This window comes from Phyllobates terribilis, unplaced genomic scaffold (assembly GCF_046119375.1).
Source record: "Phyllobates terribilis strain yellow unplaced genomic scaffold, ASM4611937v1 Scaffold_1__5_contigs__length_1240528914, whole genome shotgun sequence".
NCBI classification, from domain to species: Eukaryota; Metazoa; Chordata; class Amphibia; order Anura; family Dendrobatidae; genus Phyllobates; species Phyllobates terribilis.
In genome coordinates, this window is record NW_027362761.1 from 852,813,190 (window position 1) to 852,825,672 (window position 12,483).

The window sequence follows — 12,483 nt, forward strand, 5'->3', positions numbered from 1 at the left end:
TGTAAGTGTATGTGGATAGAAGGGATAATGAACTGGTATTAACACTGCTGAAATCCAAAAGCGGGTTGGTTCAACTAAAATTAAGTCCCTATCTCCACGAGCACCAAGGCTTCTGAAACATCTGTGTCTATGGTATGTGCACCTGTTTAACATTAAATAAAAAAGCCAATGTGATCTAAAGGATGTTAAAGTAACAAGGAAAAGATGAAGAGGACCTTTCACTGGATTTTTTTAATTTAGTGAAGCACTCCGACAATATTGCCATCATGATATTATATGGCAGTGTGTGCTGTAGGGATTGTACTCACTCAGTTGTGATGAGAGGCAAACAGGAGGCATGTTCTTTTAAATGTCCATAGCTGTCTATTGGCTTCATAAACCGTCAAAAGCAAAATGCAAACAAACAGCCTTTAGGGCAGGCAAAAGCAAAAAAAAAAACAGTCCTTTCAGTAAAGTCTCTGGTAAACCGGACCTGTGGTCACACAAGTTGGTACGTATCCAGCACACAGCTCAGTCTGGAGGCCTTCTCCCTCCAAACACAGCACATGTGCCAAACAGCCTCCATTATATAGGCTGTTAACCACATCTAGAGGTGAGGTATTTGGGCAGCTAGACCCGCCCAACTCTCTCAGCTACCCGTAACCCGGTCGCAGGTGCACCAAACAATCCTCTTAGTGCTACATGCACTAGAGAAACACTCCGGCCATCTCTGTGGCACATACCTCCCATTGACTACATGACCATTAGCCACAGTACTTACAATTGCTCATTTTGTCTTCCTACCCAGCTAATTTCTCACTATACCATTAAGTCTATGACATCATGTGATTCAAAACTTACTAGCTGATTTCTTCGTTCTAAGCTCTATGTAGAAACAGGAGATCAATTTTCTCTGTATGAGTCATAAGTCACTCCAAAAGTATATGGCGGGGGGGGAGGGAGCAGCTAGGTCAGAAGTTGAAGAGGGGAATGATAAATACAGGGACAAGAGACTTCCTGTTTCTACATAGAGCAGAGAAAATAGAAGAATTAGCTGGGTAGAAAGGCAAAATGAGCAATTGTAAGTACAGAGTGCCATATAATATGATGATTGCAATATATAAACAGGATACAAGTTTTGATGGGAGTGCTTCTTTAATCTGAGTGTCTCTTACCAATTGCTGCTGTTAGACTGACTTTGGAACATATTTTCTTTTTTTTTCTGTGCCCCTTCATTCCAAAGTTATGATCTCCGGTAATAATGGTACAAATTTTCTCTTCAACCAACTTTTCTGTGAGTGTTTGCTTTTTCTCCTTTGATGCAGGAAAATTAAAACGTGGCTACGTCATAGAAGAAAAAAAGCAGATGCCAACAGAGAAGGCAACAGCTGCAGCCTGGCTCAGCACCTTCTCCTGAAACAAGATCTGTGTCATGTGGACACACTGAGAACTCAGTTTTCACTGTGTCCTTTTTTGCTATTGGAGTGCCAGAGCACAGGAGAGCAGCAATGCATCCCCCGTAACACAATTGGGTCTGGCACTCTGGCTCTCTAGTACTGCTGCTCTCCTGTGATGCGGCACTCCAATAGCAAAAAGGGACAATCTTGTCTCAGGAGAACACGATGAGCCAGACTGCAGCTGTGTCCTTCACTTTGTGCGTTTTCTTTTACCTCCTCAATGACATGACTGTTATTGAATTGGCCAGCATCATAGAGGAGAAAAAACCAATGCCCACAGAGATGTTCTCTGGTATACGCTTAGTCAGTTGAAGGGAAAACTTTGTTACATAGTTATGATCCTTTTCAAGTGGAATAGAAAAAAAAACAAAGAAATACATAGAAACATAGAAAGATAGAGTTGGAAGTGGAACAATGGCAATTGGAGGAGGCACTTAGTTTAAATTAAAAACACAGTGAAATGTCGTCTTTAAATGCATTTTTAGCACTGTAATCTATTATCAACCAGATGGATTTAAAATCAGTTTTTTATTATAATATATACAATTAGAATATAAATTAAAGTACATTATTATTGCAATTGTTGTGCTAATCAGAGGTTAAAGAATAACTGTTCTTTCAAGTAACTTTCCAGAATAAGCTGTCATGTGTGTGTCCATGAGGAATAACACTATCTCTGGCCAGTATACATCTTGTATCCTGCGTTTTCACCAATTCTCCCCTCTACAGACAGGTGGAGAATAGATGCTATGATGTTTCCAATACACATCAGGCACACAGACATGAGGGATTCTTGCTATCCATTCTGTAGTTAGTACAGATGAAAACAACAGTAGCATGAAGAAGGGCAGATAAGAATCTAGCTCTGAGGTGAGGGAAAAGACTTTCTGTGTCTTCTGACTCACCTCCTGGGCCAGTGCTGTAGTGCGGCGCGCGGGGGATACCCGGAGCCGGATCCGATGGGGGTGGTAGTCTTCGTGTGGCGGTGACCCGGTCCGCGCCCAGGGTGGTCAAACTAAGTGGCGGTTATTGGTATGATGGTATTAGTGTCCGACTACGCCACCCGTTGAATGCGGCTATGAAGCCGCCGCTGCAGGGCAGTCCGCTGAGGCCGGTGGTACGGATGTGCAGCGTGGATTGTATAACCCCCAACGGGAGGGGTATGGCCTCAGGGCAGAGGATGAGGTTGATGTTGGGAGTGATGGTGTGGATGTCCCAGCACTAATGGTGCAACAAGGAAGCACGGAAACGCGAGGGTACAGTTCAGGGCCTTTACTGATGGTACAAGGCAAATTCCCCCGGGAGTACTGGCTAGTAGTTGGGGCCTGGTTAGTCTGCGAGTAAGCTGGAGTTCCCCTGGCCAGGTGGAGTTGTAGGCCTTCCCGTTAGTCTGTACCCTTCCTGGCTACCCTGCTTTCGGCGGTTACAAGTAGCCCACGTCCCTGGGTTTACCGTGTGGTGCTCACCCGTATGGCTGGTGACCTGGGGCCTCCTGTTAGCCTCCGCTCTGGGATGGCGGTGCTGGTCCCTTCGTTGTGACTGAGCCTCCGGGCTTTTATGGCCAGAGGACCTGGAATCCCCTGCCGGATGGATTCTGCTGCTGGGTATATCTTAGTCCCCACAGCCTCGGACTCCTGTGTCCGGTTTTAGTTCCTTCTCCCAGGGCGAGCTCTGCACAGCTCCAGCCCCTGGCGCTTCTCCTTGGCTCCTACAGAACTCCTGATATCTATCTGTCCCTGTTTCTGCGTGTCCAGACCAGACTCCGTCTCTGTCTGGAACTCCTCTCTCTAACCCTGCCTCAGCCCCAGTTTATGTAGGGGAAGTTCTTCCCCTCCCAGGACTGGGCAGGAGGTGTGGCATGCTTAGGATTCCTGCCCAGGAGACCTCTCACCTGCTCACAGACGTAATACTGCTATTACTGTGGAAACCAGACCCCTGGGGTGCCACATTCCCCCCTAGTGAAATTTATTACTCCCGGACTAAACATAACAGGGTATAAACAATAACAATTAAATACATGAGATGGTCATGGCGTGTCCGTAACCGGGAAGCAATAAGGGTGTCCATTTCACCAAAGAACAGGGAGCCGTAACCAGGTAGGGGTCTGTCCTGCCCCGTATTTGATGGTGAATTCAAAGTTGGACAGGCGAGCCATCCATCTCTGTTCCAGAGCACCGAGCCTTGCAGTGTCCAGGTGTGTCAACGGGTTGTTATCCGTGTACACGATGAATTTGGAGGAGGCAAGGTAATGCTTGAAACGTTCGGTCACTGCCCACACTACTGCCAGGAACTCCAGCTTGAATGAGCTATAATTCTCAGGGTTCCTCTCGGTGGGTCGTAGCTTTCGGCTAGCGTAAGCGATTACCCGTTCTTTTCCTTGCTGGATCTGGGACAGCACGGCTCCTAGCCCGATGTTACTTGCGTCCGTGTGGAGGATAAAGGGCTGGCTGTAGTCTGGATATGCCAGGATTTCATCCCCCTGGAGGGCCATCTTCAGCTGGCAAAAGGACTCCTCTTCCAGCTTTTCCCACCTGAAGGGCGGCTTCTGGTTTTTGGCTTTTCGAGATTGACCTATCAGGAGGTCCTGCATAGGGGCTGCCATTTTGGTGAAACCGGGAATGAATCTTCGGTAGTAGCCTACCAACCCGAGGAACTGCCGCACTTCCTTTATGCTGGAGGGTCTTGGCCAGTCCTTAATCACGGTGATCTTATCAGGGTCAGGAGCCACTCCGTCAGCACTCACCACGTGTCCCAGGTATTGCACCTTTGGTTTCAGGAGGTGACACTTGGAGGGTTTCACCTTTAGGCCGTAGTTGGCCAGAGCTTCGAACACTTCTGCCAGGTGTTTCAGGTGGTCCTCGTAGGTCTTGGAATAGACGATGACATCGTCCAGGTATAACAGGACCGTCTCGAAGTTCCGGTGTCCCAGACAGCATTCCATCAACCGTTGGAAGGTTCCTGGTGCGTTGCAGAGCCCGAACGGCATGCAGTTAAATTCGCTGAGACCCATCGGGGTGGTGAATGCGGTCTTCTCCCGGTCTGCCTCTGCTACAGGAACCTGCCAGTACCCGCTAGTGAGATCCAAAGTAGAGAAGAAGTTAGCAGATTTTAATGCAGCTAAGGACTCTTCTATCCTTGGTAACGGGTACGCATCTTTGTGTGTGATACGGTTGACCTTCCTGTAGTCTACACACATTCTCATAGTGTTGTCCTTCTTTTTCACTAAGACTAGTGGAGCTGCCCAGGGGCTACAGCTGTCCCTGATTACCAACACGCCAAGGGGATGCTTAGAGACATGAAGGAGGCTGGGGTAGTGTGCAGGGGGTACGGGTCGGTATCTCTCCTTTATGGGAGGATGGTCTCCCGTGGGGATGTGGTGTTCTACCCCCTTTACTCGCCCGAAGTCTAACGGGTGTTTACTAAACACTCTCTCGTACTCTTGAACCACCCGATAGACTCCTTGTTTCTGGTGTGAGGGAGTGGAGTCGGTACCCAGATGTAGTTGCTGACACCAGTCCCCCACTGGTTTCTTAGAGCCGTTACCTTCCTCTGGTTGAGATGGAGGCAAGGGTTCCACGGCCTGTACAGAATTCTGGTTTATGGTGAACAATTTAGCTACCGTGGCATACCGGGGCAGGTGTACTTCTCTCTCACCGATATTTATGATGCGAACGGGCACCCTCCCATGGCGTACATCGACCACCCCCCGTGCTGTCAAAATGGTGGGCCTACTGTCTGAGTAGACGGGTTCTACCATTGCTTGGTAGTCTCTACCTCTTAGACCAATAGCTGCCCGGCACCAAATCATCATCTCACTTTTTGGGGGCATGGCAATAGGGAACGGGTCACACATTCTCACGCTACCTATCTCACCACCAGATAGTTCCACCTGTTGCCGCTTCATCAGTGCCCGGATCTCTTTTTGGAGCACACGCTGCTGGCCGGAACTGGCGTTCTTGGCAACCTGCTGTAAAATGAGAATCACCTCTGCAAGACAATTTTCAATTACATTGGTTCCCAGGGTGATTCTAGGGTGACTCTCATGACGGTCTATGTCCACTATAATCAGTCCTTGTGCCGCCAGTTCGACTTTACCGATTTTAATGGTCACCTCCTTGAATCCCACCTGCGGCACGGGCTGACCATTGCTGGCGATGATACTCAGGTCGTCGTCTGGGTAGCGGGTTATGTCCGAATCATTCCAGTACTGCTTGAAGAGCACGTACGGGATGGTGGTGACCTGTGACCCGGTGTCAAGTAGGGCACTCATAGGAATGCCATCCAGTACTACAGGCAAGACTGGACGTCCTCCCACGTATTTATCACACCAGTTTGATGGGCCTGATGGTCTTGTGCCTGGGGGTTGGCCCTCTACCCCAGGTTGTGCCCGTTTAAATGACAGTACCTTGCCACATGTCCGGGTTGATTGCAGCGGCGGCAAATAGGTCGTCCGTCCTCGTTGTATCGATCGCTGGGTCTTCCTCTGGCCGGTGGGGTCCTCCTTGGTCGGCGCCATGGGATGTCCTCCGGTCCGGATGCCAGCTCGATCTTCCCTGCAGTGGAAACCTGTAAAGACTGCACAGTTCGGGTTAGCGCGGCAACGCTTTTAGTTAGCTCTTGGACCTGATGGTGCAGGTCTGTAGCTGGGTCATTGTTTAAAGCCTGCGCATCAGCTCCCACAGGCCCTGCTGACAAGGGCGCCGTCTCCTGGTGATAAGTGATAGCAGGGCGCCTGTGGGTCACAGCGCCACCTGGTGCCGGTTCTCGGAGCACTCGGATGGCTCTGTCCTTGAACTGCGCAAAGTCCAGGTCAGGGTCCTGTAAGGCCATTGCCCGCAACTGGGTTCGGTGGGCATTGCACAGTAGACCCTCAATAAATTGTTCGGTCAACAGCTTGTCTTCATTTCCCACGCTGTCAGGGTCTGCCTGCTTAATGGCTCTCAGGGCCTCTTGTAGGTTTAGAGCATAGTCTCTTATACTCTCATGTGCCCGTTGTTTGCACCCATAAAATCTTAGTTTTATTTCGGCTGAGGTGCGGGTGTCAAATGTGTCTTTCAGCCGGGTTAGTATGTCTCTGACAGTTCTCTTCCTCCCAGGTGGCCAGGACTTTACCTCCCTTTGGGCTGCCCCGATTAATTGGGCCACCAGGATGCTCACTTTTTGCGCCTCCGTGAGGGGATACACCTGGAAGAGGCTATCCAGCCTTTCTCTGAAGTCATTTAGGGTATGTGACTCCCCTGAGTACTGGGGTAGCCAGGCTGCCCCCGGGATATAGGGCATGGTGAAAGGCATGACCGCAGCAGCGGTGGCGCTGGCGGCGGTTGTGGCGGTGAAGCTCTCCTCCGTATCCGACATCCTCCTCCCCCCCTAGTGGACCGTGGCCTACCTTGCGATGATCCTCTTCCGTAGGCCGCGGCTCCGCAGTGGATCGTCAGGGTTGAGGACCTTCCGTCGCACTCCTGTGACGTCGGCGTCTGCTGGGCTCCTTCCAGGACCTTACGCAACGTCCGGACGTGAGGCGGGGCTTCAGTTCTCGCGGGCTTTCGGAGTCCACGCCCCTCTTCTTCCCGTGCGGCGTCCCGAAGATGGCGTCCGAAGGCGGGAAGCAGCTGCGGATGGCGGGAAGAAGGCAGAAGACGGCGGGAAACGGTCCAAGATGGCGTCTGATGGCGGGAATCGGCTCCGGATGGCGGGAATCGGCTCCGGATGGCGGGAAACTTCACCACAGGTAAGTATAAAAGTCTCTTTTTCAGGCACGCAGTACCCGGCGGTTGCGGGCACGTAATCCTGCCGACTACGCCAAAGTTGACTCACCCCCTGGGCCAGTGCTGTAGTGCGGCGCGCGGGGGATACCCGGAGCCGGATCCGATGGGGGTAGTAGTCTTCGTGTGGCGGTGACCCGGTCCGCGCCCAGGGTGGTCAAACTAAGTGGCGGTTATTGGTATGATGGTATTAGTGTCCGACTACGCCACCCGTTGAATGCGGCTATGAAGCCGCCGCTGCAGGGCAGTCCGCTGAGGCCGGTGGTATGGATGTGCAGCGTGGATTGTATAACCCCCAACGGGAGGGGTATGGCCTCAGGGCAGAGGATGAGGTTGATGTTGGGAGTGATGGTGTGGATGTCCCAGCACTAATGGTGCGACAAGGAAGCACGGAAACGCGAGGGTACAGTTCAGGGCCTTTACTGATGGTACAAGGCAAATTCCCCCGGGAGTACTGGCTAGTAGTTGGGGCCTGGTTAGTCTGCGAGTAAGCCGGAGTTCCCCTGGCCAGGTGGAGTTGTAGGCCTTCCCGTTAGTCTGTACCCTTCCTGGCTACCCTGCTTTCGGCGGTTACAAGTAGCCCACGTCCCTGGGTATACCGTGTGGTGCTCACCCGTATGGCTGGTGACCTGGGGCCTCCTGTTAGCCTCCGCTCTGGGATGGCGGTGCTGGTCCCTTCGTTGTGACTGAGCCTCCGGGCTTTTATGGCCAGAGGACCTGGAATCCCCTGCCGGATGGATTCTGCTGCTGGGTATATCTTAGTCCCCACAGCCTCGGACTCCTGTGTCCGGTTTTAGTTCCTTCTCCCAGGGCGAGCTCTGCACAGCTCCAGCCCCTGGCGCTTCTCCTTGGCTCCTACAGAACTCCTGATGTCTATCTGTCCCTGTTTCTGCGTGTCCAGACCAGACTCCGTCTCCGTCTGGAACTCCTCTCTCTAACCCTGCCTCAGCCCCAGTTTATGTAGGGGAAGTTCTTCCCCTCTCAGGACTGGGCAGGAGGTGTGGCATGCTTAGGATTCCTGCCCAGGAGACCTCCCACCTGCTCACAGACGTAATACTGCTATTACTGTGGAAACCAGACCCCTGGGGTGCCACACTTCCTCTACCTGTTTATAATTCTGCTCATCACTCCTCCTCCCCTCTTCATACAGTGTAAGGCTGTGTGACCCGACACTGCACTGTTGGCAGCCAAAATGTATTTGATCTTTTGATGATAAGTTCAGGAGGAAGGGGAATGGGAAAGAAATGGCTCATAAGTGGAGAAAGCAGCATATTTCTCTGATAAGATGTACTGCAAAGATTTTTATATTTGTCTGCAGTATTGATTTATGCAAAGTTTGTTGAAAGCACAGTTCCTACTGAAATCACCACTCCATCATTTTTTTTCTTTATCCCTTTGTCAGTGATCACGTAAGTATAATACATGTCTTCACCCAGTTTCAGGCCCACTCTGACATCACGTGACCTCAGTTGTGACCTGCCAAATCACACACAGCAGTTGCTGTTTGAAGTGGAAGTCGCTTTTTTAAAAATCTTCCCAATGCAAGTCTATGGAGTTCAGGACGAGGCTCTGTAGCCATGTTTTTAGTACCATGGATTTGTGATGAGTAAAGTGACATCCGGAACACACAGTGATCCGGCAGGTTACAAAATCCGTTATGAGATGCCAGAGTGACCAGAGCAAGACTTAAAACAGATGAAGGCACCAACCCGAGAGTATATAACTACATGCACTACACATACGTACGTGATCCCTAACAAAGGGATGAATAAAATCTGGACTGGTACATTAAAAGGGTTGTCCAGTACTTTTAAAAATATGACAATGTGTTGTAATGATAAATAGAAGCTTCTTTCTAATTACCTCCCGCTGCTGTTTCTGCCTGTGAGTGGCGCTATCGGTGACCCCCCCCTGACGTCACGTCAAGCGAGGCGTGACTCAGCGCTGGGGTCCCCGCGGTGGCTGCTGGGTTGTGGGCAGGGTTATTCCCCGCATCACACCCAGCATCCACGGCGCGCTTTCCCAATGAATGGGGACAGGGAGAGCGTGCGGTGGATGCCAGGTATGACGCGCGGGGTAACCCCGCCCACAACCCTGCAGCCACCGGTGAAACGTGGAAGAGGGACCCTCGGCTGCAGCCTGGACTTGTCGGGATGTCAGCGGATCTCAGAACTGGCTGCAGCCGGGGGTCATGTGCTGCCTGCGAGCGGCCAGTGATAGCGCCGCTCACAGGCAGAAACAGCATCAGGAGGTAATTAGAAAGAAGCTTCTATTTATCATTAAAACACATTGGCATATTTTTAAAAGTACTGGACAACCCCTTTAAGCTTGAAGCTTTACAAAGCACAACTTTCATGGTCAACTCTTAGTACTTTTGTCCTCTCCAATGACAGTTAAGGAAACCCTCTGGAACTTGGGCTTTGGTAAAACTTTAACTATTGCACTGCTCAAAGCTACATTGCTGGTGCTAACTGATGACGTTTATCTCATAAGATGCCACGAAAATGATTAGAGGTCTTCTAACTTTGTCCTAGATATTGTACACTGTAAGAATTAAGTAAACTTACAAGTAGAGCTCGCAGCATGCTTTCATTTGGATGTGAGGCAAGGCCACAGGCATATAAAAACCTCTCTTGTAACAAAGGTCTACTTCCATTGCTAAAGTCCAAAAACTCCAAGAGGGCCTCTAGAGTATCAGGTGTTTGAGCAAACGTTACGGCATCAACCAGCTGAGGGCTGTTGGCAGAGCATAGTCATAGCATAAGAATATAATTTCACTAAAATATTATTATACAAATATGATTAAATTAAATACAATGCACATAAAAAGCACAGTGTGATATTTGGGTGGAAATGTCAACATGCCTGGAACATGCAAGGAACCTTAACACAGCCTCATATTTCATCGCAGTTATAAACAATAAAGAGATGACCACACTCACCGTACAGTATGTTTGCTCCTTCAATTAGATAGCTGGGGGTGCTGGGAGTAGGATCTGATCTAACCTAATGTTAATGATCTATTCTAAGAATAGCTTATCAATAATAAAATCATGGGAAATCCCTTTAATTAATTTGAGTCTAGTGTTCTGCTTTATGGGCAGTTTATTCAGTTTAGAAAACAAATTTTGTATACTCTATTCAAAATCTAATTTCAGGATTCTTATTACTTCACCACAATGGAGAGCAGTTTCAAAAAGCTTTTCTGGAGGACTTGTCTTGTTCTGCAGTGCACAGATAGTTCAAGGATATAAAAGGACATTGAGTAATGATTCATTTCTCAGGTGGTTGGTGCCATTGGGAATGCAACACTTGCGGCCAGGTTTCCTCACAAATACCATCTGATTGAAGAAGATCCAACGAGCGTGTACACTTGGTGATCGGCTTATTGTGACCCTTCTAACAAGTCATGATTGTCCAAAGATATGTGACCTCATCATCATTCCTTCATTCCCGTAGATAATAAGAGCTATAGATTTATTAGCCTACTGAATAGCCTTGTAATTCTATGTGTTGGATTGGGCTGTCAAAGTAAGAGATCTAAAGGCCCCTAAACATACTAGACTAACCATGGCTTAACTGGCTGATATCAATGGGTTTGGTCAACAGTCTAAAGTGTATGGGGGGCTTTCGACAGATGATTGTCAAGGAAAATACTGTAAAAATCCAGCATGTCTGATTTTGGGACTGCCAGTCCTTTTATCTTCTAAAAAATAAGCCACTGCCATAAATGTCTGGCAGCGGCTTTTTCAAAGAAAACACAGGAGTCATTTTACAGTTTTGGGAGAGGCGATGAAATAGCTGCTGGCCAAAAAGCTATCAACATGGTTGATCTTCAAAATATTTCAAGTCTATCTGTAGCTTGAAGTAAACTTTGTCCCATCCTTTATATGCAAGTTTCCCACATATTTAGTATTTAATCTGGAATCATAACCATGTGATTAAAAAGAGGCCTGCACTCATAACCACAGGACTGTAGTCTGTATACTATACTATTACTCACAGAACATCTTCTTTCTCTGACTTGAGAAGTGCCACAATGTCTGACTTTCTAGCACTTCGAAGACTCTGAATCAGTATCAAAAAGCTACGTGCCGCACTGGTTTTTGAAAGATTTTCAGGTTCCAGGTCCTTACGAATAATCTTCCATTGCTGCAATAGCTAAAATACATATCTTTAGTAAATCATCAAAATTATTTACCAAAAATAAGTTTGTTTTATGTTAAATAAGGCTTAAAAAATATATATGTATTTTACTCACCAGGGGGCAGCTTTTACACTCTGATTTTACTGGATCGGCCACTAATTGAGTGGCTACATATTTAGGATCTACTGATTTTACCACGTTGGACAGTTGCTTTCCAGCAACTTCTTTAGGGCCGGCTTCATTGGATTTTATCTCTAGCTTTTGTCTACATGAGTAAAGAAATGAGACTTTGCAGAAGTAACTCAAATAAACTATATTGTACGCTGTCATCACAAGATTGTAGACAAGTGAAAGAGAACCAACACTTTATTATGTGTAAAGAACATCGGTCACGAACCTATGAAATTTGCTAGGGTATTTACAGTATAAAAATAGACCAATCCAATAGCAATATCCTACAGATGGGTACAAAGTCCTATGTTCAAAAAACATAGAAAAATACCTATAGAGAAAATGTGTAGGACACAGCAATACAAAAGTAAAAAAAATACTTTTTAAATAGAAAGTTCAAAATACCAGACTCAAAGAGTCAACTAGGTGCGCAAAAGCAGCAAAATAGATATATCACAACCAATATACTAAAACTAATAACAGCAGTTGTAGGTAGGGTAATGCAAAATGGATAACCATGCAGTGTTGTAAATACAGTTATATGAAAAAGTTTGGGCACCCCTAATAATCTTAAGCTTAATGTTTTATAAAAATTGGTGTTTTTGCAACAGCTATTTCAGTTTGATATATGTAATAACTGTTGGACACAGTAATTTTTCTGCCTTGAAATGAGGTTTATTGTACTAACAGAAAATGTGCAATCTGCATTCAAACAAAATTTGACAGGTGCATAAGTATAGGCACCCTTATCATTTTCTTGTTTTAAATACTCCTACCTACTTTTTACTGACTTACTAAAGCACTTTTTTGGGTTTTGTAACCTCATTGAGCTTTGAACTTCATAGCCAGGTGTATGCAATCATGAGAAAAGCTACTTAAAGTGGCCACTTGCAAGTTGTTCTCCTGTTTGAATCTCCTCTGAAGAGTGGCATCATGGGCTCCTCAAAACAACTGTCAAATGATCTGA

General features: G+C 47.6%; 1 protein-coding gene across 1 annotated transcript in view; it reads right to left on the reverse strand.

Annotated features, from left to right (window-relative positions):
• MTTP (microsomal triglyceride transfer protein) overlaps nucleotides 1-12,483 on the reverse strand; it is a 141,813-nt gene that overhangs the window by 43,444 nt on the left and 85,886 nt on the right. The window contains exons 7-9 of the mRNA XM_073638547.1: nucleotides 11,460-11,610; nucleotides 11,202-11,359; nucleotides 9,766-9,934 (exon numbers count right to left, since the gene is read on the reverse strand). Coding sequence (XP_073494648.1) covers nucleotides 9,766-9,934; nucleotides 11,202-11,359; nucleotides 11,460-11,610 — 478 coding nt within the window. The remainder of the gene's footprint in view (nucleotides 1-9,765; nucleotides 9,935-11,201; nucleotides 11,360-11,459; nucleotides 11,611-12,483) is intronic.